At 52.9% G+C, this 27,206-nt stretch overlaps 1 protein-coding gene across 1 annotated transcript in view; it reads right to left on the bottom strand.

The window, feature by feature from the left end:
- The window catches only part of ASXL2 (ASXL transcriptional regulator 2), a 98,931-nt gene extending 81,270 nt beyond the window's left edge, over positions 1-17,661 (bottom strand). Inside the window, exon 1 of the mRNA XM_032184244.1 lies at positions 17,568-17,661. Within this exon, the coding sequence (XP_032040135.1) occupies positions 17,568-17,624 (57 nt within the window). The 5' untranslated portion in view covers positions 17,625-17,661. The remainder of the gene's footprint in view (positions 1-17,567) is intronic.
- Positions 17,662-27,206: the final 9,545 nt, after the last annotated feature.

Here is a 27,206-nt window from a genome sequence, read left to right as displayed (position 1 = left end):
CAAAGGCATCGTCTAACAGGGGGAAGAAAACTCTGCCCTGTTGCAAAAGCTTGAGCAGGAGCACAATTCATTGTCCAAAGGCTTTTGGATCACTGAAAACACTTTATCCGTGAATGCTACGCAATTAGGTACGGTTTAAAGAGAACAAAGTCCCAGGAAGGGTCCAGCTTTGGGAAACACACCCAGTGCTTAAGCTCGGTCTAGACGAGCTCATCTGGAAAAACAACGTTCCAGCCCAGCAGCAGAGAGTTTACAGGACAATCCAGAGCTTGTTTACAGCGCTCAGATGTTCCCCAGCAGCCTCCAAGCACAGAGCTCTGAGCTCTGCCCAGCCCAAGGACACGGCAGGAGCGAGCAGCTCCGGGAGGCTCCCCAGGGCACGCAGCTTTAGGCAGCACGCCCACCTCCACGGGTACCCCAGAGGTGAGGAAGGAGCACTTAAATCCCCACGTTTTGCTCCATGAAGCCATCTTGTGCTCTTTAAGAGACGTGTTTAAGTCTCTGCTTGATAAGCAGAGCAGTGCACACCTCCAGAGGCAGAGCCGCGTGCTGCTCTACAGGCTGAGCCAGAAGAACCAGGTACGAGGATATTAAAGAGGCTTCAGAAGACAGAAGCACCTCATGTAGCTTCTCCTCTCCTCTGCCCATTTAATGCCATGTTAGATCTTTCACTCAAGGCCTTTTTTTTTTTTAATTACCATGTGCAATAAAAAATATAGCTGCAGTTATCTGCCACAGAACCGAGGCAGTGGCATTTTGAAACTAAGAGTCAGGATTTATAGGAGGGTTTACAAGCTCCTTTCCTACTATGCTCAGCATCAGCTGAGCCAATCTGAAGCACAAACCAGCAAATGCCAACAACGAGTTATCAGGAAGCCACCTCGCTGTGCAAACCCAGCTATTAATACTGGAAACGATGTGCAGCACAGGTGAAGCTGTACACCTGAGTGTTGTTGATGCTCAAATGATGCTGCCTTAGGTGCCAAAATGCTCATTTGGCTCATTGTTAGCAAAAACTATTAAAAAAAAGTTCCTTATTGCAGTATATTCTGCTTTGTACCCCAAAGCCGTCCTGGTTTCTGTAGAGTTTTCAAAGCAAACAGGACCATCAAAAGCCATTCCTTAATTTTACACCTCGGAAGAAAGGCAACTTTCTTCCTCCTCGAGTAGCTTTGTGAAAAATGCCTTCGTGCTACCTGCAATTAAATTCAAAGGAGCAAATTTCAGAGGGTAAGCAGCTATACCAGGCAGACCTGGAAAAGAGAGACACCCCTAAAGCACCAGCCTGGCACACAAAACCTCCCACAGAAACACCCCCAGCGTCTCTGCTCATCAGAGCAGCTCACTGTCCCCAAGCTCCCCAGATTTACGAGCACTGGCAGGATGACTCCATCTCACCCCACGCCGTTTCCTCGGCTAAGGGAAGCAAATCTCCAGGCTGCTGGGGGTACCTGAGGCAGGACAGGCAGTGGGATCCTTGCCATCGCAGCACCCCGTGGAATGGGGTGAAATGGGGCTGGCTCGGCAGCGAGAAGAACACGGAAGCACCTCGGCGGGAGATGCTCTCAGAGATGCTATAAAAGGAAAAGCAAATTTGTCGCTGTAAATTATTTCAGCACTTCTCTTATTGCAGCCCTGCTCAGCTCAGGCTCGAAGTCCACGCTGTTCTCCTCCCATGCCGAGCTCTTGCTGTCCGACCCGGAGCAATGCTCCTGCACCAGCCCTGCTGCCCGTGGGTGTTCCCAGCTCTGAGGGCAAACTGGGAAGCTGTCTGCCCCCAGCAAGGGCTTGCCATAGCTACTTAGCCTCTGGAGCTCCCAGGAAAGCATCTGCAGCCTGAATCTGATGGTCCCGAGGACCACAGGGCTGGCAGAAGTGGGTCCCAGCAGCAAGGAGCAGCGAGCAGGACGGGGCTGGAAGCACCAGGGACGCACCGGGCTCTGGAGAGCACCCTCAGGAAGAGCTCACAGCAGGAGCTGGCAGGCAGCAGGGTGATGCTCAGCAGGCAGGGCAAGCAGGAGGGATTTTAGAGCTGAAAAGCAAAGCAGAACTCCAAATATAATTGTTCAGGGCTTGCTGCTTTGGGAGCAGCACGGCACGCATTTGCCACGCCACAAGCAGAACAATCACCTTCCCCTCAAAGCTTTCATCTCGTTTCCACCTTCAGATGAAATCAGACTTCTCGCCCCACACCCAGCACAAAGCAGCCTGTTCTCAACAGGGCCTCGAAAGCAGCATCCCGAAGGCACACCAAACATTGCTGAAGCAAACTGGGCTCCCCAGTACAAAAAAAGACAGGGATCTCCTGGAAAGAGTCCAGCAGAGGGCCACAAAGATGATCCGGGGCCTGGAGCATCTTCCCTGTGAGGAGAGGCTGAGAGACCTGGGGCTGGTCAGCCTGGGGAAGAGAAGACTGAGAGGGGATCTCATCAATGTGTATAAATATGTGAGGGGTGGGAGGCAGAGGGGTTTGGCCAACCTCTTTTCAGTGTTTGTGGGGACAGGACAAGGGGTAATGGGCACAAAATGGAGCCCAGGAAGGCTGTGGGGTCTCCTTCTCTGGAGATATCCAAGGCCCGTCTGGACGCCTCCGTGGGCAGCCTGCTCTGGGGAACTGCTTTGGCAGGGGGTTGGAGCCGATGGTCTCTGGGGGTCCCTGCCAACCCCTACAAATTGGGGGTTTCTGTGATTCTGTGAAGCCAGCCACTGCTAGAGAAATGAGCACACAAATCTAAGTGCAGTGTGCCACGGTCTGCAGGGCATTTAGCTGCCTCCCAAGTCTCCCAGTGAGCAGAAATCCTGCTTACAGGTCAGTCACCCATCTCCCCGCACATCCCCAGGCAGGGCAGGTAACCTCCCCGTTTCAGATTTTATTCCTTTCCTCAGTTATTTGACGGAAGAGGAGGAGGGGAACCACAGGAAGGGAATCCTTGAACGAGGCTCAGGAGCACGGCGAGGCTGTTATCACACTGACTTAGCAGGAAGCAGCTCTGCAGGGAAGTAACAAGAACCTCAGTGCCACAGCTCTGCGCTTAGCCAAAGGTTATCAGGAGCAGTAAGAGCAAAGGTGCTCAGCTCGGAGAGATTACAAGTTGAAGATCCAGTCCTAGCTTTGGAGGCATCTCCACAGATGTAATTTCACCTAGAAACTTTCTAGGAAAACGCAGTCTAGACTCATGTTTCCTTACATTCTTCATTTTCCTGCAGCTTTTTACTACAGAACGTAAAGTTACCCTCCTCCAGAGCTTGGAGAGGCTGCAGTGAAGCCCCCCAAACACTGACACGACACAGGATTAACTCAACACACCACTTCTCATCTTCCTCCACCCGTTTCCAGCTCTGACTGCTCACCTCGGAGGTTTCAACCCAGGAGAGCCGGAGCATCACACAGCCACCACAGCTCTCATCTCCTGACTTCACTGCGCCACCCAGCAACCCGAGCAGCACCAGGCTGTTGGGAATCACGTACTTCTTTCCTGTGAAATGCTGGAATAGGGCACTCGACCACACAGCCCAGTGCAGTAACTGCTACTGGATGCTTCACAAACATTTATGTTTAGGTCTGACTGTCCAAACAGCGAAAACAAACCGAGTGAACATCTGCTTTCAAGAACAAACAAGCATCCTTAGGGGAATAACGCACTCGCAGAACTTCATGGAAGATCTCACGTGCCATAGGAAGCCTCACAAGTGAAACCCCACCAGAGGCCAACGCTGTTCCTGGGGCTGAAGTGCAGGTCTTTGGTTTGGGGCACGCACTGAGGAGCTGATCAGCAGGCTGCTCTAGTGCTGCACCACGCCAGCTCATCAGCCACCTATGAATGCAGGCACAGGCAATGCAGCACTGCTGGGTTTTAATCCCTCTGGTGGGCCTGATGGGGGATGAGGTGCAGAAAACAGCTTCTGGGGTGCACCCCACACACATTTACGTCCCCTCTTACCTGCTTCAGGGAAAGCTCACCGCAATCAGGGGTTACCTTAGGGATGCCCCTGGGGGAGGTCTTGCACCTCACAGCACACCAGCCAGCATTTAGGCACATCGATGTGGTGTACCAAGTGCAGCTGCACTGCCATGGTGATATTCTTTCAATAGTATTTCCAACAGTAAAACTTCCTAAACATTTCCACTCAAATCCACGTAGATCATCAACACTGCAGCAAAGTGCCATAGCTCCACTGCTTCGTTGCCAAAGCACAAGGAACTTGCTGGAGATTAAGCTTTCCTGATGCCCACACTCTTCTCTAAAGCCAGATTGCAATTTGGCTAAGCCAAAGCCGAAGCAGTCCACAACTCCTTAACTACCTCCCTGCTACCTGCTTCACACTGCAACCCCCAAATTCCATGGGAGTAAAAATGCATCAGCTGGGCAGCTGACCCTCATCTGCTGGCACTGACAGCAGAGCAGAAAAGTTCTGGCAAAGCAATTTCAGTTTCATCCATCAGCAAGTTTCCCCCTTGTCTTTCAATATCCTCACCGCTTTGCCTGGCTGTTTGTGCTTCTGGGAAGTTAGGATACGATGTTCCTGATCCGGCTCAGCTTTCAGCCCTGCGTACAAGGAATTTCTTCTGTTCTCATTATGGTCTGGCATCTCACTGACAAAACAAACACTAGGTTTCAGAAGCACTAATAGCATCCACATTGAGCTCTGTTGAAACAGCACGCATCCATTTCTCCCCCCCACCTCGAAGTGCCACGCCACCAAGCTATCTGTCTCGGCATTTCTAAGCACCAACACGAACAGCAAGGGCAGCAGACTAAGCTGTGCTGCTAGAAACTACAGCCTGGGAAGGGAGCTTCTGAACACTTCCACTGCTGTGTCTTTTCCAGCAGCTTACATCAGGAACGAGCTCCTTCCAGTCGGCTTCAGCTCGAGGTCTTCAGGAAATTCAGCAATTGTTGAACTAAAACAGCACCGAGTGCTGACTGCAGGACGAGGAGAGGTGGACATCAGTCCAGGGAAGCTGCTCTGAAGCGAATCCACAGCCAGGTAGCAGGCTAGGAATGGCTCCGAGTACCCTCGGCACGCCGAATTAGCATGCACCGCACCGAAACGCGCTTACACCACGGGCAGGCGGCGTCCTTCCAGGGCCGCAGTGAATCATTCATGAATAAAGGAGCTAAAACCCTCATTAAGGGAATAAAAAAAGACATCCCCTCCCCCAGACCGGCCCAGCAGTGCCTTACTGGGTCACGCTGCGGGGTTTTCTTTTAGGGCTCTCCCTTTGCCAGGAGGGAGATTTGGCCCTAACTGCCCGTGGAAGTGAGCTCTGTGTGACCAGAGGAGGCTCTGGGACCGAGTCTGGGATTTGATTTTGGTTTTTAAACACTCTCCAAGCTCAGAACATGAAAAAAAGCACCCCAATCCAGTAGTTTTTTTCAGCAAATTTTGATTAAAACACAAGTTTGCATTCCTGCTATTGGCTGTCTTCTACACGGAAGGAAGAGAACTGCCCCCGCTAACGCTGTAAACGCCATCACCACTTGAACTTGGGCTCCTTCCTGGTACTTGCTGGAAGCAGAATTTAAGAATTAAAACCTCGGGAAAGCCGTGGAAACCACAGCAACTTGAAAGCTGCCCCACCCCACGCTGAGGGCCCTGCGGTGACAGCCGCTGACTCGGCCTCAGCCTGGGGTGAGGAGAGGGCCCCTCACCTCCCTGCCACATGGGGGGGAGGTGGAAAATGCCCTCACACGGCCCTTCAGAAAGGGGGGATCTCCACACAATGAAGCGTTTCACACAGAAATGGGTCTGCTACAGACAGCCAGGCACTTATGACATGAAGCCCCCATGCCATGGTCACTCCAGAGCACTCCCAGCAGCAACAAGGGGGGCGCAGGGCCGGGCCGAGGGGCCTGACCTACATTGCAGAGCCTTCCCCGCTCAGCCAATTAGCCAAACACCATCCAAGGCTTTAACCAGAAATGAGGTCAAGAAGGAATGGGCGATTCTGTGCCATCAGAAACCTGGTGCTGTTAGACAAACCAGTGTTCACCGCCGTTTTTCACAGCGTTTAGGCCCGTAGCGTGTCACCCCACTTCCAAATGTGTCTGAGGAAACAGCAGCGAGAAGAGGCAAGATTCAGACATTGTGTTTCACCCCGAGGACCTGGTGAGGCACATGCAGAGCATCAAGTTTAGAGAACACAGGGCCAAGCAGCTCCAAGAAGTGCAGGCCTTCCTTCTGCGGAGTCCCCAGTGGGGCGGTGAGGCAGAAGGTGAGCACTGACCCAGGAAATGGCATGGTGCTGCTCCACAGAGACAGGACCTGGCTCCAAAGTTGTCTGTGAGCAGTTCAAGGACACAGCGGAGCAGGAACTGCTGTGAGTAAACCACTTCTGGATTCAGAAGCAGACGCCCATCAGCAAGACGGCTGCAGCCTGATCCTGCCAGACCTCCGCCTGGATGCCCGCTAAGCTCAGCTCTACGTGAGGAAAGAGCACCAACAGGATTATATCGACCTCAAATGCTGGGAGAAGCCTGGGTCTGTGACAGACAACATGAGAAACAACTCTCTCTACCAAAAAAAAAAAAAACAAAAAAAAACTTAAAGCTTTTGGACCTAGCACTTACATGCCTTAATTTAGAAACAGGGGACGGGAATAGCACTGAGGTGTGGGCTTGAATGCAACCTGCTGCCAGCAGCAATGTGTATAAAGGAGGGGAAGGGACTGAAGTTATAGGGGACTAACAAGGAATGCTTTCAGAAGTTCCCTGTGTAACCTCTCAAGGTTCGGGAAGGCCGAGGAGCTGCACAGCAGTGACACAAGGAGGTCGCAGTGGTTAACCAGACCCTTGCTGACCTACCTGCACCTGGCTGCGTTCTGGCTCTGTCACAGCACAGAAATTCAAGTTTGGATGCAGAATACCACAAAGCTGTGATCTGTGCAGACACACACTTCAAATATACGTGGCCCTAAGCTCCCAGGAAGTATTTGTGCAAGGTATTTGAGCTTAGGCCCTGTACCTGTGAGCTGTGGAAGGAGCGTGGGGCAGCCAGCGAGGCTCTCCCAGCGCAGGTCAATGGTTCCCAACAAGAAGCAAACCACAAAGCAAGAGGAGAGTAAACACCAAGCGGGTCAGAGTCCCGGCACCCTGTGTGCAAGCAACCCAACGAGGAAGTCTCAAAAACAAACAGCCACAGGGGGCAAAGAGCAGCTCGCAGGCAGCTCCTGCGGCAGCCGGGAGGCTCAGCGGGATGACCGGGGGCACACAGGGAAGCAGGGGGCTGCTAAACCCGACGTGACCTGCTGCTAAACTCAGGAGTTTTTATTGAAACTACTGCCAAGAAACTGCATTTGTCTCAAGCCACTGAGCCACTAGCACAAACTCCTGCGAGCTGAGGGTCCTGATGCTGGAGTCCTGCACCCCAGGTGACATCTCCCTTCCTCCCGGCTGCACGAACACGTGTGCGGGCAAAGTGGTAAACAGGATTGGGGCCCTAATCCAAGCTAAAAATACCTTTTCTATTTATTTATTTATTAAGGGACCAGATCCGTTTTAGGATTCAGTTTGCCAGGCAGCCTCAAACACACACGTGGCCCTGCTAGAACAGAAAGGGGTCAGCACCAAGGCACGTGCAGTCCCGCACCTCCCCTGCCCTGAACACACCACGAGGACCCTCAGGGAGCAGCCAGCCACCTTCCCATACCCACTCCCACCCCATTGCAGGGTTTGTGCCATGTGGAGCCATCGCAGGCCCTTCACCCATCACCTGGGATGGTGTCCTTGGCTGGCAGCCTTCAAGCAGCACCTCTGACAGCAGGCAGAGTGCTGCTACCTGCAGAGCCTCCAACTGAGAAATCATCTTCAGGCCCCAAGGTCACTGCATGAGCAGTGCTTAAGGTGGTTCAGCTTACCTGAAACACCGAATATTTATTGCCAGCAATGAGAAAAAGTCTTCTTTTTTCAAGCACCATGTCAGAACTCCACCTTGCCCTAGCTAAAACTGTTAGCAACCAGAAGAACCTCAGCACTGCTTAACTCCTAAAATTTGTCCTCAAGTAACCAGAACCAGGGTAGGATTACCAACCATCTTCCTGTAGTAGAGTTACGGTCTTTGTGTTCTTTTATCCTTGCTGGAAAATGAGTGTTCTCTTCCCCACCAGTCAGAGAGCTGCAGAAGAGACCTCGGGAAATTCAGTGCCACTGCCCTGAGAGGCAAGCAAGCACCAAAAGCCTCCATGTGAATGTGAAGAGCTGACCATGAGGCTATGTGCCTGGCTACCCCAAACAGAAACATCCCAGAACAAACTCCAACAGCTCCTCACAGCCCCATTCAAACCCAGCTGGACAGACCTCAGGCTGCAGAAGCCTCCTGTGGCTGGGTGCTGGCACCGTGCTCCTGCTGCCTGCCAGCACCCCCCGAGCTGCTCGCAGTGCTCAGACCCGCCCGTCCTACCCCAAACCATGGCTGTGCGCCTTCCAGCTGGAGGTTTCTGAGTTCCAGTGTGTGTTTTGCTTTAAACACAGCAACCAAGGCTTCACAAGGCATTATTTGGGCTATAGGGCCCTGTGATACCCCTTCAGCTACGCAGGAAAGAAATGACCAAAAAGAGTCAGATGCAGAGAAAGCATCTGACTTTTGCAGAGAAAGGACAACCAGGCTTCACGCAGGACACCAACATCTCACAAGATTTCTCTCTAAGACCACAGAAACCCCTCAGGAGGGCAGAAAGTGCACAGGACACCTCCCCTCTCACCTCTGCACAGATCCAGCAGAAGACAGGAAGGTCTCTGCAGCTGCTGAGGTACCCACGAGATGCAAGGACGGAGACGTGACCCTGAGAGCCCGTGCACAGGGATTTCCAACATTCAAATAACCAGGGAAGACACAGGTAAGTGACCCGAACCAAGGCAGCTCTCCTGCAGGATATTGTTTTTCCACATTTCTTCCCCTACAGCGAAGGGGAAACCCGAACACTCATTCTTTCCTTCTAAGACTGGAAAACATTCAGCAGCGCACAGCTCGAGAGCAGACGTTAGCTCAAGGAGACAGGAAGCCTCAGCAGCCTGGAACATCCAATGGAAGGCATCTGAGGAAGATCAGCTGCTTGGTTAAGGAACGGGAAATATGCACAGAGAACCAGGTAAATCAATCCAATTAATTAATGGGGTTAAGAGCTCACCCACAGCTCCAAACCTTTGTCAGCAGAGAGCCGAGAGCCCCCTCCAGCAGGCACACGGTCAGGTACTACCCAGCTAAGGAAAAGAATGGAAAAGGCATTTTGTGAGCCTGTTTCAGGGGGTACTCAAGGACTGGAGACACTGATAAACTGGGGTTGTGTGGGTGCCTTGCCCCTGCCTTTCAGGTTAGTTACCTACACATCCTGAAGCAAGCAAGGAGGCCCAAAAGTAGAGGTTCAGGTGCTCAATCAGGAGGCTTTCTAAGACATGCTTGTTTATTTAGTGAAAGGAAACCTGAGTTCGGGCAAGAATGAAGTCTTCCTGATTAAGGATAAACTCGTTACTGCCATTCCAACTGCACTTCTGACATAAGAATTTTGTTGAGCAGCTTTAAGAACAGAGGTTTGCAGGCTGAGCTGGAGACAACCGCAGGGAGGTGAGCAGGGGGACTCAGCGGGCTGTAGACCAGGTGAACCTTAAGGTCCTTCAAACCCAAACCTCCCCAGGATTCTCAAGATCTTACGTGGAAGAGAAAGAGGCTTTGAAGTGATGCTTCACACCAACACCTCAAAACCAAGATAAGCAGCTTGTGAGACTTCAATCTCGGCTGAAACCTTCAAACCTGGCTGTTCAGGGACAGTCAGCCACAGCCTGCACCAAAAGCTGGGCTTTTCCTGCACCCTACCTGCTGTGGGCTCCTGACACGACAGCGACAGGCCACCTCCAGCCCCTCACCCTGCTCTGCAAGCTAATTCTGCAGAAGTCACCCAAAGCACGAGGTGTTGAGAGATCTGTGGCACCCCCCAGCTCCAACCCTTCTTGTTACAGCCGCAGATGGAGAAGCAGAGCTCAACGAAGCGACTGCCATCGTTCAGCAGGCTGCTGAGGAGCCCACTGCCTGTCATGTGGGAGCAGGAACATGGAAAAGAGGCAGTGAGATGCGAGCATGGCTTTCCAGTTACTTGCTGAGGTCTGTTCACATTGCAGAAGCCACAAGTGGCAGGAACACCAGCCTGCTGCAGCTCCCCAGCAGCCACAAATCCCTCAAAGTGCTCAGTTCGTACGTCACGTGCCAGAAGGAAAGAGGGGAAAAAAGGAGTAAGTGGGCTCTGGTGATCTCAGGGGATGACATATTGGGGCAGGGAACGGATGGGGCTCAGAAAAAAGGTTCTGAACAGCAAAACCGTAAGCCATAAGAGGGAATGTTTATTGCTGCCTCTAAGAGGTTTAAGAGCCAGTTCGGATTTCCCCACATGGAAAGGGAGAGAGAAGAATTTGCCCTAGCAGAACTTGGGTTGCATCACTTGTCTGATAAAGAGCAGGGTGATTTTTGAGCAGCAGGGTGGTGATCAGCAGGCCAGCCTCACCTCCATCCCTACAAAGGTGATGGCTTCGACCCTGCCTCCCACAACACCCCTGAGAAGAGGATCCTGGGGTGCATTGGAAAAAACATGGCCAGGAGGTGATCCTGCCCCGCTGAGGCAGCATCTGGAATAGTGTGCCCAGTCCCAGGCTCCCCAGTTCAGAGAAGATGGTCAAAAAAGACTTTACAGAGTCCAGGGAAGGGCCTCAGAGATGATTAAGGGCCTGGAGCATCTCCCACAGGAGGTCAGGCTGGGTGACCTGGCTCTGTTCAGCCCGGGGAAGAGAAGACAGATGATCTGATAAATGTTTGTAAATATCTGAAGTGCTGGAGGCAAACGGACAGGGCCAGGCTCTTTTCAGTGCTGTGCAGCGACGGCACAAGGGGCAACGGCCAAAAACTGGAGCACGGCAAGTCCCACACAGACACATGGGTAAGAATTTCTTCACAGTGAGGGTCACAGAGCTGGGACAGGCTGCCCAGGGGTCAGGGAGGCTCCTTCTCTGCAGGTCTCCTTCTCTGGAGGTAGCTGAGACCCACCAGACTCAACCTGCTGTAGGGAACCTGCTTTTACCAGAGGGGTAGGACTCGATCTCCAGGGGTTCCCCACAACCCCGTGAATCTTACCAAACTTCTATCCAGAATCCAACAGGTCGGTGCACTCAGACCCTAGCAGGGCCAGCGCAGTTGTGTGGAAGGAAAACAGCGTTTAATGTACAAAGGCACTGAAAGGAGCTGCAGCAGAGCAGTGACGATGAATTATTTCGTGCTCCAGACAATGAAGTTTCGATCTGGAAGTTCAGCTCCCACCCCACAGGAGCTGCATCAGTGAGGTGACGTCCACAGGACTTCCTGCCTGGAAGCAGCAGCTCCTAAAACCAGAGGGCACCGAGCAAGGGCTGCTCGGATGTTTGCACATGGGCCTGCTACGGAGCCACACGATATCCAAGGATTGTCCACACGCACGGCAGAGTTTGGGCTGGCTTCAGAGCACCACAAGCAGGAGGCGGGTACAGCTCTCACACCCAGGTTCTTCCAGTCGAGCTTATCTGAAGATAAAAGCAGGCTGAACCTACCTGAGAGCTGGCACTGAGATCGTAATCTCCTTCCAACTACACTTTGACATAAAAAACAGAAGTCTTTGGGTTTTAAACACAACAAAAGCCAGGTAGGCACGTAACCCAGCTGGAGGAATAGCTCCATCCACGCTTTCTGAAGCTGCAGCGTTGACAGGCATACAGCCAGTTCTGAGCAGAGAAAGAAAAGCTTCACACGGATCTGAGAAGGATAAGGAGCTTTAATGAGGAGCTTTATTGTGCACATTTATCATCATCACACCATATCTGTCTTAGGAAGAGCCAAACACCCCATTGATTGCAGCATCAACACACCGAGCTCCTACACATCTCCTGGAGGGCACTCAGTACGAGCACCTGACCACATCGGACCCCAGGACTTCTGCACGAGAAGAGCAGCCTGAGCCCCCAATTCCATCCCAGACCCTTGTGCCTGGCTCTCCAGTCAGTTTTGCACCGACTTTGTTGCCTGCCTGCGTCTCACCAGCTTGGTTTCACCACACCATGGGGGGATGTGGAGAAATCACACCAAAATCCTCGTTACAGGCGAGGTGAGGAACACCCAGTGCCCCAGCCTTCCCCAGAGACAGCCACCCCGTCACACTTCTCAGCAACAGCCCACCTTCTGCTCCAGCACCCCAGCACCCAGAGGCAGCTCCCCTGCTCCACACACAGCTCGGGACCTCCAGAGCAGGAGGGGATTTCCAGGGATTTATCACCCTGCGAGTTCCACAAGCCCGTGCACGCCTTCAGCATCCACAGCTCCCTGCAAAGGCAAGTCCCACAGCTCACATCTCCTCCCGCGCCCCGAACGAGGAGCTGGTGGGTGGCATCTGACGCCCCTGGACTCCTGCCCTGGAACAGGAGGGTTCCCCTCAGCCTCTTTTTCCTCCTCCTCTAGAGGAATTCAGGTAATCTCACTGCCACAGCTGTCGAGCCATCAGCTCACGTGGTTGTCCTCCAAGTTTTCTTCTCCACCGGGCTCCACCCAGAGCAGCAGTCACACCTCACTACTCCCATGCAGCGCGGCGCCCTTGGAGGAGCAGCAGAAGGGAAGCAGCAGGCACAGCTCCTTATCTCACTCCTCACATTTCATTCGAAGACTATCAATAACCAGGACGGCGTTTCCAGCACGCCCCAATAACCAGGGCAGCGTTTCCAGTACGCCCCACTCAAGCTGCCCCATTTGGGAGATGAATTCGGATCAGGCTCCGCGAAGATCCCACAACAGCGGTGTTTAAGGGAGAGAAGGAAAATAGGACCACGTGTGCTGGCTCTGTGCATTTATTCCTCCAAAGAAACCACATCCACACCGAGCTGGGTGCTACCCAAGGGGGAGGTCTGTCCTCCTGCAGGAGCAGCAGCTCACATCTGGAAACCAAACTGCCTTCTGTTCCCAAACACCCCCGTGGAGAAGCCTCACACTCGAGGTGCACAGGACGGGCTCTCACACCTACCCCCAGCTGGTTGGAGACCCCCAGGTGTTGCAGAGGTCCTGGTGCTCTGGCAGCCTCAGATACGAGCTCCCTGAAGGAAGCCTGCAGAGCTGTAAGCCTGGATGAAGTTAGAGGAGAGAGACCAAGCAAAGTACATCCAGGCTGCACGTTGAAATCAGTATCTCAGCTGCGTTTATGGCTTTAAATAAGAACACAAAGAAAACGTGTTTGAGACCCTGAAGCATCCCTTGGTTCTTTACCTTAGGGCCATTTACCTGAAGGACCATTACCCTGAACGGTCCTTTACCTGAGGACCATTCAGAAGATACCTTTTTCTGTTAGCAAAGACAGCTAACTGGATGCAGTTATACCCCAAAAGGCTCAGAAAGCCTCACCAGCAATGAGCCCAGAAAGCACTTTTCTTCTCAAAGCCAGCAGAAAGACTTGTGCTGGCACAAAGCAAGCACACAGAAGTTTACGCCAGCTTCAATCCTGTTGATTTCTCCCCGGACAAGGTTTGAGGTCCTCCCACAGCACTGCCTGAACCCATTTGGTGCAGAGGACACGAGAAGGCCGAGCAGGCAGGCGTCTACCCAGCTGTGACCAGCGGGGATTTCCCCAGGGTTTTCACACCACAAGCCGTGTCCCCACTGCCAGCCGGGGGGACCCCGGGGTCTCATGGCATTACAGTGCTTTGGGGACAAAGATGGGACCCCCAGAGACCACCAGGTCCAGCCCCTCTACCAAAGCAGTTCCCCAGAGCAGGCTGCCCAGGGAGGCGTCCAGACGGGCCTTAAATATCTCTAGAGGAGACCCCACAACCTCCCTGGGCAGCCTGTCCCAGTGCTCCGGCACCCTCCCCAGGAAGATATTTCACAGGTAAACTGGGCCAAAACCCGGCTCTGATCCACAGGGCAACAGCTGACTTCACGGGAAGGTCTTAAAAAAACCCGTCAAGATGCAGGAAGAACACATCCGAGTGCCATGGTCCGTAGGAGAGGGTTTTTGTGGGACAGAGCAGCCGAAGCCACGGCTTCTCGTCCCTGGTGAGGCTGGTCTCACCCCTGGACATTGGTCGAGGGCTGGCAGACAAGCAGTGACATTACCTGGGGGATTAAAAGCCCACCCGCCGTGCCACGGGGAGCTCCACCCAAAATAACCAGGGCAAACCTCGCCAGCCGTGGCTATCAGCTCACCTCACGGGCTCTGATTAATCATTGAGCTCTCCGCAGAGCCACCACCTCTCCGAATCCGGCTCTGTGATTCCACGGGAAGGGCCTGCTGGGCTGCCAGCCCTCCTCCTCGCTTTCCTTCCCTAATTAATTCATTTCACCAGTCCTCCAGGGGCCTGAGCACTCAGCCACCACCTGCATTTTGTTCCCAGGTGGAGCAGGGGCAGGCCCCTGACATGAGCTGTACCCAAAAAACCTCAGTGCTGTCTGCGAGGCCGCCAGCTCCTTCCAGGCCGTCTCCAATTAATGTTTCACAGACCGCTCTGAACTGCTGCATATTTCTGCAGCAGTCTTTGAACCTTTGTGGACTTTCAAGTTTCTGTATACGAGGGAGCAAACGGACTTGCAGCCAGCTCCTGTGCTCAGAGCCTCCTAATTCCTCTCCCCGGAGCATCACACCCTCACGGGCCCAGTCTCCCTGAAGCCCCCCATTTGTCCCCCCAGCTTCCCGCTTGATTTTGCCCTGCTGCCTTTTTGAGTGGATCTCCAGACGCTGCAGGAGCTGCTGTGAGCAGCAGCACAACCACCAGCACCACGACAGAGCTCACGGCTGTGCCTGAAGCATCCTCCACAGCACGGCTCTGCTCCTCCTGCCTCACCAAGCGCCTTCTCTCACCAGGTTCTCACCCTCCGAAGCCAACAGAAGGCAGTCTGGCTGCACAGGAAGCCAGCACGCAACAAAAAAACACAGTTACAGCAGCTCAAGCTCCCAACAGGTAGCACGAAACGTGGCGTTTTGCACTCCTAGACGGGCAGATGATGAGTGGGGTGGGAGCTTTTACAGGAGACAGCGTTGGGCACGGCGCTCCTGCTGCCCCCAGCTCCGCGCGGCAGAGCCGTTCATTCCGTCCGCTCCCACCACGACGGGGACTTCCCACGAAAAACAAACACCCGATTTCTTCACGCCTGGCACGTGACGCCTTCCCCTGCGCAAACAAAGCGCGGAGAGGGCCCGCTCGTGGCTCCCGGCCAGCTGCAGGATCGCTCGCCCGGGTTTGGCCGGGCCCCCGGCACGCCACCGCGCCCTCGCTGACCGCACACCATCGCCTCCACAGCAGCAGCAGCAGCAGCCCCAGGAGGATGCATGCAGCACGCAGGGAGCTCCCCGTGGCTCTCAGCTCCTCGGCTCTCCTGGCAAGTTGTGGCACAGGAGCCATGCAGAGCCCAGCCCTGAGGAACAGCGACTTGTGGCATGGGGCAGCGCGGCACTGAGCTGCCCACATTAACGCCGTGACTCCTGCAGTCAGCCCCTTCGACCCCAGCACAAAAACATGCATCCAAACGAGCCCAAAGCAAAGCTGCTGCAGATTTGCTCTGATGTCTGCACCTGCTCAGCCAGCCCCCGTTACGGCTGTCTGAGCCCCACAGCTGCAGCCGCCCGTTTGAGCTCAGCCATCCCCAGGCACCACGAGGTGAGGAGCAGGGTTCCTGCCTCAGATCCGTCTGAGGGACAAATTGAGCCCAGGCACTGACATCCAGGGCAGTTTAAGAACACCCCAAATGGTCACCCAGCTCTGAAGGGCTGAGGTGTAACCCTACAGACACACACCAGTTCTGAGGGGCAGCCCTAAAACCATTTGGTGTACTAACACCTTCCAGCAGCACACCGCAGGAAACACCTGATTTTTGGTAAATCAGCTCTGTGCCACTGGTGTGTCCCTGCAGCTCCGTTTGCCTGTACCTGCAGGGTTTGCTCCAGCTCGGAGACACCCGCTGCAGTTATCTTAAACTCAGACACCTCACAGCACCCGTTGCTTCCCTCCACGAAGCTTTCTGCTTTAAGTGCAGGGCCACGCAGCCGCTGTCCCAAGAAAAGTGGCAAGCGAACAGTCAACTGCAGCTGCACGTCTGCTGAATGAGCCAGGAAATAAGGAGGAGGTTGTTTATCAACAGTGACTTCCTCCCTGAGCGCACTGCCCTCGTGGGGCACGCTTCCCTTACCTCCCGCTGCAGTCCTGCTCCAATTCATGGATGTAGACAGAAAAATGGGCAGAGATTAAGCCCCACAGAACCAATCCTATCCGCACGCGTACCCACTGCCCGCCCATCACACAGAAAGGCCACTCGTCTGTCACCTAGCACCATTTTTCAAGCAAACCCTGAAATATCAGGGCAGATTGAGGAGATTTGGCACCCCCCAGCACGCTGCCATCCCCTGCGCCCTGCCCGGGGGGGGGCTCCTGTCTCCAGGTAGCTCCTGGGGAGCCCAGGCTGGCAGCAGGCCCCTCCAGCAGCACGGCAGCGGTGGTTTCCGCCTGGTTTAGCTCCCCGAGCAACCCACGGTGATGCAAGAGAGAGCAGGGCTGGCCCCAGAGGAGCATCAGCGCTCAGCAAACCCCCGAGCGGGGTGACACAGCTCGCCAGGACAGCTGCCACCAAACCCCACAGCCCCCAGCCCTCCCCCGGCAGCTGCCACGCTCCTTCCACCCCCCACGAGTGGAGCTGCGAGGAACTTCGCTCCTTGAACAAGCACAGAGGCACAAACCACTACAAGAAAGACCCAAAAGGTGTTATTTCAAGCTGGAGACACGGGGAAACTTTTCAAAGGCTGAAATTGGAGCTGGACCAGAATATTTTAACATTCCTGCCGAAGACACAAGGAGAAATATTTGCCAAAAGGGAGGCTTGGGCAAGCATTTGCTCAACTTTTCCTCGTTTCAGCACTCTCTGCCATGAAACCAGATACACGACCCATGGTAACACATCACCTCCAGACTGATAACTTTCAGAGCAGCTTTTTAAAGTATGTAAGTTAGCCTTTGATTGGCTTTTCGGAACAGAGCAGTGGATGGAGTGTGAGCAGCAAGCCACAGTGGTGGAAAGAGATTCGGTTACAACCAAAAAGTTGTAGAAAAGAACAGAAAAAAGTTCCACATTTGCATTTGCTGTGTGCATTGGCGATTCTGCCATTCTTTATGAAAAAAAAGGAAAATAGATATATTACAGTAAAGACATATTAATGGGTATATATGTAAATATAAACAGAAACGTGCAGAGGAGCTGGTGCCCACCTGCGGGCCACACCTCACACTCCTAAAATCGTTCCCTGCACGGCACCTCCTGCTCAGAGAGCCCCCAGCTCGGTGCCCTGCACCCTGCACGGCCAAATAAATCCCTATTTATGCAGATTTTGTGCACGCAGGCCGCACCCGCAGGTGCCCGTCCCCCTGCACCTCCCCAGGCCCAGCTTTAACCCCCCCCTCCTCGGGGACGCGCCTGGTTTAACCCCAACCCCCCACACACCCCCAAACCCCCCTGATTTAACCCCAACCCCCCCCCAGGCCCCGTCCCCGCGCCTCACCCAGGCCCCAACGCCCCCCCCACCCCCCCCGTACCGTGCGGGCGGCCTCGGCCCAGGTCCTGCCCTTCTTGCGGCGGCCCTTCTCCCTCATGTCTGACGCGGCGGCGGGCTGCGGGCGGGCTGCGGGGGGTGGCTGGGGCTGCGGGTGCCGGGAGCGGTGCCGGGGGCGGCCGGCGGGGCGCGGAGGCCGCCCTAGGGCTGAGCGCTGCCGGCCCCTGCGCCCGCCGCCGCTGCCATGTTGGGCCCGGCTCCCAGGGGCCGCGGTCATGTGACCCGCCCGCCGCGGGGCTCCGCCCCCTTCTGCGCCGCCGCGCGGCGGGGGGCGGGGTCTAAGAGAGGTGGGTGGGGCTTAAAGAGGGGCGGGGCTTAGGGAGGGGGAGGGCGAGGCGGGGCTGGGAGGGGCGGGGTGTGGAGGGGGCGGGGGTTTCTTTGGGGGCGTGGCTTCCGAGAAAGGCTGGTTGGCGCTTTTGTGAGGGGGCGTGGCTTACAGGTAAAGGGGCGTGGCTTCTGGTGACATTTTAAGTAGGGGTGGAGCTTCTGCGTGGATGGGCGTGGCTTCTTCTGGGGTGTGTTCACCCTGGAGGCGTGGCTTCCGTGGGTAGGGGTGGGGCTTGCGGAGGGGCGGGGCCTCGCCCTGCGCATGCGCGCTGCCCGCCCCGCCCCGCCCCGCCCCTCCCCGCCTCCAGCCAAGGGCCGCGGCCCCAACCGCCCCCCCCGCCCCCCCCGCCCCTCCCCCACTGCCACCCACAGCCCCCCCCCGGGTCCCCTCCCCCACCGCCACCAACGGCTTCCGGCTCCCCTCCCCCCCCCCCGGCCACCAACTGTCATCAGCTCCCCTCCCCCACCGCCACCACTGACCCCCCCAGCTCCCCTCCCCCCCCACCATTGACCCCCCCGTTCCCCTCCCCCATTGTCACCCAGTGCCACCACCTCCCCTCCCCCACCACCATTGACCCCCCCCAGCTCCCCTCCCCCACTGCAAAGTGCCATCAAGTCCCCTCCCCCCACACCACTGACCCCCCCCTCCAGGTCCCCTCCCCCACTGCCACCAAGTGCCACCACCTCCCCTCCCCCACCACCACAATCAGCCCATCCCCCCCTTGGCCACCAGCTCCCCACTTCTGGTGGCCACCACCATGTCCCCATTGCCACCACCATGTCCCCACCACCACCACCACCACGTCCCCATTGCCACCACCATGTCCCCAGTGCCACTCCCATGTCCCCACCACCACCACCATGTCCCCACTGGCACCACCATGTCACCACAGCCACCACCATGTCCCTACAGTCACCACCACCACCATTTCCCTACAGCCACCGCCACCACCATGTCCCTACAGCCACTGGCACCACCATGTCCCCACCACCACCACCACCACCACATCCCCACCGCCACCACCATGTCCCCACAGCCACCGCCACCACCATGTCCCTAGAGCCAATGGCACCACCATGTACCCACCACCACCACCATGTCCCCCCCACCACCACCATGTCCCTACAGCCACTGGCACCACCATGTCCCCACCACCACCACCATGTCCCCACAGCCACCACTGCCCGTGTCCCCTCACCATGCCAACTTCCCCACGCAGCCCCTGCTGCCCCCCAAGCCCACCGAGCACCAACCTTCCCCAGCCTCTAGCGGCCACCACAGCCCCATGTCCCCGTGTCCAAGGCCCTCAGCCACCACGTCCCCACCACCCAGGTTCTCCCCCTGGCACCAGCAGTGCCCTCAGAGCTGCCCCCGTCTCTGCAGCCCACCTCCCTCTGCCCAGGGTGGCCGCCACCATCCCAGGCTCCCCAGATCTCTGCTGGTGCCTCCCAGCCATCCTGCCCTCACCGCCACCATCACCTACACCCTCCTGCAGTCTCTCATGGCCCTTGTCCATTCCCTTCGTGCTCCATGTGCCCGCAGTGCCCCCATCCCACCCCTTCCTCCAGCGCAGCAGCCGGCCACCATCTTCTCTCAACCCACACGAAGCATTTCTGCCCTTGGAAACCCCACGTGGCATTCCCAACACACGCAGTCTTCCACATTTATTTCCACCTTAATGTGAATCTCAGCAACATGGATGGAAAATCTTTATATAAATCTTTATATAACTATATAATTACGCTGTTTGAAAGCCAGCCCTTGTCACACACCTGCGCAGGACACGCATCTGCGCAGCACCTCAAAATGGCTGCCCGGCCAGCTCCATGGCTTCACAGGAAAATGAGCGGCTTTGCCCAGCGGGCAGCACCGTGTGTCCCTGTCTCTGTGGGGAGGGAAGGTGGGAAGCCATGGTGTGTGTCCGTGTGGGAAAGACACCGTGATAGTGAACACTGCCAGACATGAAAGTCAAGGCCCGCACCCCTGATGGTGCCCGCACACCTTCACGCTCAGTGAGCCACAAGCTTGTAGGCAGCAGTTGTGTAAGGAAGCCAAAACACAGCAATGGGCACAAATGTGAAGGCACCAGTGGTCCTACAACCAGCCTCGAGTGAAATGAGCGAGTTTACATTATGAACTGGTTGAAGAAAATCTCTTACAGAGGCTGTGAGAGGGCCGAGCCAAACCAGGCCTTTCCACCTCTAAAGAGAATCTAAAGCTGACTGCACAATTACAGCTCATTTATTTTTCTGAAATGTAATATGGTTTCTGTACCAACTTGTGACGTTATAGTGGCCCTCAGGATTTATGCAGTGAGTTACAAATTCCCTGAGCTGCACTTTCTGGAAGAGTTTTTCCTGATGTCCAGCCTGAACCTCCAAACAGTCCAGCCACTGCCCAGTTCCACACCTCCCAAGACCACAAACAGCTTCACCCCGTCCCTTTACACCCCTTCAAGAAGTGTTTGGACAACACTCTCAGACACATGGTCTGATTTTTGGTTGACCTCTGGGGACCCAGGGCTTGGACTTGATGATCCTTGTGGGTCCCTTCCAAGTCGGGATATTCTATGAACTATGTTCGTGTGAATTTGAACTTGATATTCCTGATACTTGAACTTGATATTCTATGAACTATTGATATTCTATGAATTCTTGAATTGATACTCTATTTCATATGAATGTGTAGGCTGCTGCCATGTGCCCCTTTTCCCCAGCCAAACCAGCCCTGCTGCCCCAGCCTCTCCTCGTAGGCCATCTGCCCCAGGGCCTGCAACATCTCAGTAGCTCCATGATGGCTCTCTCCAGTTTCTCCACATTCCTCTTGAACTGGGGGGACACCAAATTAAAACTTTATTCCACATGATGTCCCAACAGTGCCACGCGTAGGGAGATCAGTCGTTTCCCTGTCTGCTGGTGGTGCTTCTCCTACTATGGGCAGCATGCCACTTGTCTGATCGGTAACGAGATCGCAGTGTCAGCTCATACCCAACCGTCTGCCCTTTTTATCTGGGCTCCTCGTGTCCCCATGAACTATGTGAGCTGCCTTTGTCATCTCTCATGGCTCAGTGTTATCTGTAACTGTGCAATGGCCCAGAGGCAGTTAGGAGGTGGACCGTGCTAATGCAGCACCTTTCTGCATGCTGCTGTCTGTTCTTCACTCTCTCTTATTTAATAACAGCTTCCAGGGTCTTAAAGAAGGAAAAGCTTAAATTTTGGGTAAAATAAAAATAGGTCGTTCATCCAGTGAGCTAAGGACATATGTCTTTGTGCGGTACCGTAACCATCCATCAATTGTTTCAATTTAGGATGTGATCCATCATGTTATTTTGCTCAGCATTTATATAAAGCCTGGAGTTCTGAATCTTAACTTACTGGATGAAGGACTTTTCATTTCCAAACTGGAAGTCAGGCAACCCAGAAGTTATTAATCACTGTCTCTTTTGACTGACAAACGACAGCAGCGGCAGCAAGCAGCCCTAACAGCACCTGCGTGCAGGAAAGGACAGAGCAGCAGCAAAAATGTTTTCTGCAAAAATTTACACAAAACCTGAAGTTTTTAAGAGGATGGTTGAGCACTTATCCCCAGATATGTAAACTTAATTAAAAAATCTTTATCTAAGAGATTTTACCCCATGACCATTATACTCTTTGCACAGTCCAGTAGCTGGGAGCTGCCAGCAAGAAGCAGAGGTACCCTTGTCATGCACACAGCAACTGCAAAGCATCCAGCAATTAAAGATACGAGCGAGGTTCAGGTACCAAATGTCTCCCAAAAACTGAGAGCTAAATCACAGGCCCACTTAGGGCTTTCTCTACCCTGACAAAGAGGTCAGATTCAGTGAACAGATTAAAGAATAAGTTAGCGCCAGTCTCACTGCCACATTGCCTCATCTTTGACAACATCTTTAAGTGTAGGGCAGTCTGGTCCAACGTCTGCTACAAGTCAGCCTGCTGTCATAAAGATCTTCCAGCCCTGAGGAGAAGGGCCTGGGGGTGCTAGATGACGAGAAGTCTAGCAACAAGATGTCCTTTGGAACTTACTGTGTCACTGAATTCCCTATTTCCTGGAGCTGACACCCCCACACTATCAAATTGTTCACATAGGTTGCATCAGCCAGTACAGCCAGCCTCTGTGTGGGATGAATCTATATGCACACTGGAGCATGGAGCCTTGGCCTGAGTTCCCCTCTCCTCATTTGAACTTCCTCAGGGAAAAGAAAATAAAGGTGACCATGCAGAAGGTCAAAAATGACTTCTGCTAGAGCAGAGTTTAATTTGTGCCTTTGATGTAAGGACCTGCTGATGCAGAGACCTTAGATCAGCAGATTTCAGGAATTTATCACCTTCCTCGGGGAGGATGGTGGGGTGTGTGGCTGTGCTGCCTGCCGGTGTGGCAGTGGCAGTTTGCTCTCCATGGCTGGATTTCTGTGCTGACTGCCTTTTGCTGAAGTCGAGCTCCTTAGGCATCACAGACGTGCAGACACTGATGTAAATCTGGTCCTAACTCAGGCCTCGCTCCAGGTCTTGCATCTCCTCATGGGTAAGAAGTCAACAACCAGGCCCAATGCAACTGAAACCCACCCTCAGGCCCTCTCTCCCGCCGTCTGTTTTGGTCACCATGGATATCACCGGTGTCTTGACCATAAATTCAGGGAAGTCTTCAATCAGGCTGTTTACTTGGGTCTGCACAGCAAGGCTACATCTAAAGCCTGTAGATTTTGACTGTGTGAAATACCCAATGTAGCAGCTTTCCTCTCAGTCAAACATAAATCTCACCCAGGCTGTCACATACCCAACCTCAGGTACTGCAAAATCTCTCTCTGCAGCCGTGAACGATGCAGTCATGCCCTGATTATATCCATCCGTTCTCTTTCCATCACTTTCTAATCCAAAATTGATCTTCCCCGTGTAGCTCCTCATAGGCACTTATGTAAAAAAGAGATCCCACTCTTCATTTTCAGCAGCTTTCACATCCTATCACACTTATCATCTAACAAGCAAATATATCCCCAAATGCACTCAACCAGTACAATCAGCCTCCACTGATCAGCCTCCACTGTCCATTTGATTGATTTTTCACATTAACTTATTTCTAGGGCTTAAAATGTTACCTTTGTCACCCATACTTATCTGTTGTCTCTTCTTTTGTGCTTTGATAATAATTGCTCCCCAAATGTGCTGTATCTCCGAGGTCACAGGGCAATTTTGCTCTTTTGCTAAGAGATTTGAATTCTGCCATACAAGTAGAAAGTTCTTGTTATTTGACACTGGCTGTTAGGAAGGCAGCCCTTAGTTATGTTTCTCAGTGGCCATATCCAGGGCATTCATCTCCCTGCAGTCAGCCAGCTGCACTCCCAGCTCCAGCCCAAGTCCGTGCCATTCTCATGTCCTTCCTTCGTCCCAGCCAATTTCTGGGATGGAACAAATGGATGGAACACCAGGATTGATCTGAGGAGGCATCAAAATTCCTTTCAGAAGACTCTTTCTGCTCATGTCACCAAAGCACGATTCCTACAGCTGTTGTCTACCACATTCCCACACTATTCTAAGTCTAAAATCAAAGATAGGTTTGTATACTGCTCTCTGTACCATCCCCCCTGCACTGGCACCCAGCGATGCATATGAAATGAAGCAAAGCTGGGCCGGGATGTGTTTCTTCAGCCTTACACCTGGCTTGCTTTTAGCAAACTCGGTTTTGGCACCTCTGGGAGGAGAAGCCCCTGTACAAGTCAGTAGCCACGGTCTGGTTTGCACTCTGGAGCCTGAAAGCCCATCTTCCAGAGGAAAAACAAACATAAACAGGCGTGAGTCACCACGGCATGTATTTTGTTCTTATTATTACTGTAGCATGGTTTCCTCGTCCGGATGACCATGGAAAGCACACAGAGACAAGGCGCATAAAGCTAATTTTAGAACTGCAGCCAATAGATAAACTTTTAAAAATAAAAATAAAAATTAAAAATAAAAATAAATAAAAATCTCCTGGTTATCAGCAGCCACAGTGAGAGCTGCTGCCCAGGGAGCGGCGGTGCCACTGTCGCAGCAGAGCCACTGCTTTGTGGCTGGCACCAAGCCCTGACGGCAGCAAAACTCATCTCCAGCCTCTGCAAATGTTTCCACTGAACTACCTGTGCCTTGCCTGCAAAACCTGGCGAAACCCTTGTCCTAGTGATAGGACCAGGAGTAATGACTTTAAACTAAAAGAGAGTAGAGTTAGATGAAAGGAAGAAATTCTTTACTCAGAGGGTGGTGAGGCACTGGCACAGGTTGCCCAGAGAGGTTGTGGATGCCCCATCCCTGGAAATGTTCAAGGTCAGGCTGGCTGGGGCTTTGGGCAACCTGATCAAGTGGGAGGTGTCCCTGCCCATCGCAGGGGGGTTGGAATTAGATGATCTCTGAGGTCCTTTCCAACCCAAACCATTCTAGAATTCTGTGATTCTGTGAAAATCATGCGCTCCATGTGCTTTGTTAACAGGCAAGACTTCCCTCTCGCTTTCCCAAACAGGAGAAATTAAGACAAGGATTTATAGAAAAAACAACTAGCCAGAAGAAATGATGCATTGATCCATCTTGGGACCTATTAGATAAATTCTGTCCCCCCGAAGTATCTCGGATGGGGCTGCTGCCTCCCAGCTGCAGCTGGAGCTGGACGCTGCCTGTGCTCTGTGCTGACCCAAAACATGCTCAGACACCCCAGATCTGCCAGCTTGACAAATCCTGTTCCAAATAATTTTGTTTTTCTTTGTTTCTACCCGAAGATCAGAATCTCATTTCCCTGACAGCTCACTGTGGCATTAGGCATGCATCTATAGCCTGGCAGGAGGCCTCACCTGATGCTGCACTTCAGAGAACCAGTATAAGTGATCCTGGGTTTTTTTTGGTGGTGCCTTCAGTTCTACCTGCCTTCTGACAGTGTTCATCAGTATCTGTGCACGATGCTCTCAGCTGAAAGCTTGACTTGTCCTGGATTTGCACTTGTGCCCAGCTAAGTGCAAAATGCCGCCAGCGCAGGGGTTTGCCTATTTAGAGACAAAGGTTTTACCAGCAGGGTTATCTGCAAAAACAAACAAACACACAAAAAACAACAGCTACAGATAAAGAACCAAACAAAAAATCAGCAAAAAATGAAACGTGGCTAGTTCATTCTTTGTGGAGTTTTAGGACACACTTTGGGCATTTTTCAACCTTGATCTCTGGGGTTATTTTATATAGAACTTATTTACATGTGCAAAATTAAAATATTGAAGCTCAAATTCTTATCCAGTTTTATTCTTCATCACCATGGGCTTTAAAGGTACAGCTGAATGTTTTAAGACAAAATCAAGTTGTGAGACTAGCAAGTTAACATTAATTTTGTAAAGTCTCTTTTTCTCAACTGTTAGTAAAACTGGACAGTAGAAATAAATATATATATTTAAAAAAACAAAACAAAACAAAACAAAACAAACAAAAAAAAACCCACAATTTTTCCTTGCTTCAGCCTGCTTAGCAGAGAGCATATAGAGCCCCTGATTGGCACATACACTGCCCTGCTCTCCCTGCCATGATTATGCCTGCTGAGCAATTTCAAGGTGGTGATCTCAAAGTTCAGAAGACTATATATTCTTGAAGATTTTTGCTTATTTTCCTATGCAGAAAAAAATAAATAAATAAATCAAAATCAGTTTGGCAATAAAGATGCCCTGCAAAGGACAGCCCCGTCCTGCAGCCCCGTTCTCCTGGTCAGCAGGAGTTGGACCCAAGCTCATTGCAGCCTCGTGGGCAGTGTCGGGAGCTCAGGGCAACACTTTTGTCAGCTCCGCACCACAACTCTGCACACAGCAGGCATAGCTGAGAGCCTCTGGGACACCCACCGAGGTCCTTACCAGGGACAAGCAGGTTTTTTTGTGCTGTTCCCAATGTTACTGCCTGTATTTTCCTTCCCGCACAGGCAGAGCCCTGCAGCGAGAAGTCCCTGCATGGCAGAGGGCCGAATCCCCCACCCAAGAAGCTTCTCTGACAAGGCAAGGACTCTTCTGTGGTCCTGGTGTGTCAGGAAAAGCAGCAAAGCCCTGGAAGCCAAGCAGGAGCTGCACTGCACTGGGTGCTTCTCCAAGGACCCGTGCTCTCGGCACGTCTGTCCTTCAAAAGCAGCTGCACAAGGCACAGAACTGAGCTGTTGGTGTTTTTTAAAAAAATATATATTCCTCTGTCTTCTTTTAATTGATTATTTATCTCAGTGTGGCAGAACGTGTCACAGCTGAAGCACAAATTACAGCTTATTAGAGACGCTTCCGAGCAAGTAGCTTGGTTGGCCAGCTGCTCTCAGAGGTCATTCTCCTCGGGTCTAATTTTATCTCTCGAAGCTGTACATGAGGAAGTGAGGCACAGTTCATTGTAAGTCCATCCTGGTGCTGCATGGACCCAGCACTATCCCACGTCGTAAAAATCAGGAACAAGGTTATTGCAATCATTTAGCTTTAAGCTTAAATAATTTGTACGTATTAAACAGGAATTAATATTAAAGCGGAATTGATGAGACAGTTTAAATACTATTTCTAAACTCGGATTCAAAGCAGGCAGTGAGCTGATTGCAGGTAGATCCTTCCAGCCAGGAAAAAGAACATGCAAATGTCAGGCTGCTCAGTGAAAACACCCAGCAGATGGCTTTTTGTCGTGGGGGATGGTTATGTGGCTAGGGCTTTGCAATGGTTATTTTAAGTTCTGAAAGTGATACAAAAACCAGGAACCCAAATCTTTGTGCAAAGCAGTGACTGCAACCTTGAATGAACACCAGAAAGATGACCTGGACACTTCACAAGAGTGGTGTTTTGTCTTCTTGACTCTTGTTATCCATCGGCAGGATGGCTGTGTTGCCAGGAATGCAAATGCCTGAGCTGTGGTTGTACAGAACCAGCTCAGGTCCGCTAGGACTTTCCTGGTTAGGCAAAGCATTACCCAGGGGGATCCGGGCAGGCTTTTTGCAGAATCAGCTCAAAAATCTCCCCACGCTCCTCAACGGTTTTCAGCAAAGCTCATTAAAGCTGATGTAACGTTATGTGGACCACGTTGCTTCAAACCATGTGCTGCTTCTGGACTTGGGTTGACACTTGGTATGTGATTTGTATTTTCTGGAATTTCACAGAATGAATCACCAAGAACTGCAGATTGAAGGTGGTGGGGAGACAAAGTCCTCCATCCTTCCAGTGGCCCTGGCCCCAGGCATGTCCACAAACCCCTTCAAGAGAGGCTCCTCAGAGCTCTGGGATATGCTTTGGGTATATTACAGCCCATATGCCACCTGCACAAGGGT

This window comes from Aythya fuligula, chromosome 3 (genome assembly GCF_009819795.1).
Source record: "Aythya fuligula isolate bAytFul2 chromosome 3, bAytFul2.pri, whole genome shotgun sequence".
In the NCBI taxonomy this organism is placed as follows: domain Eukaryota; kingdom Metazoa; phylum Chordata; class Aves; order Anseriformes; family Anatidae; genus Aythya; species Aythya fuligula.
Note: the sequence above shows the minus strand (reverse complement) of the source record. Positions and strands in the feature narration are given on the sequence as shown.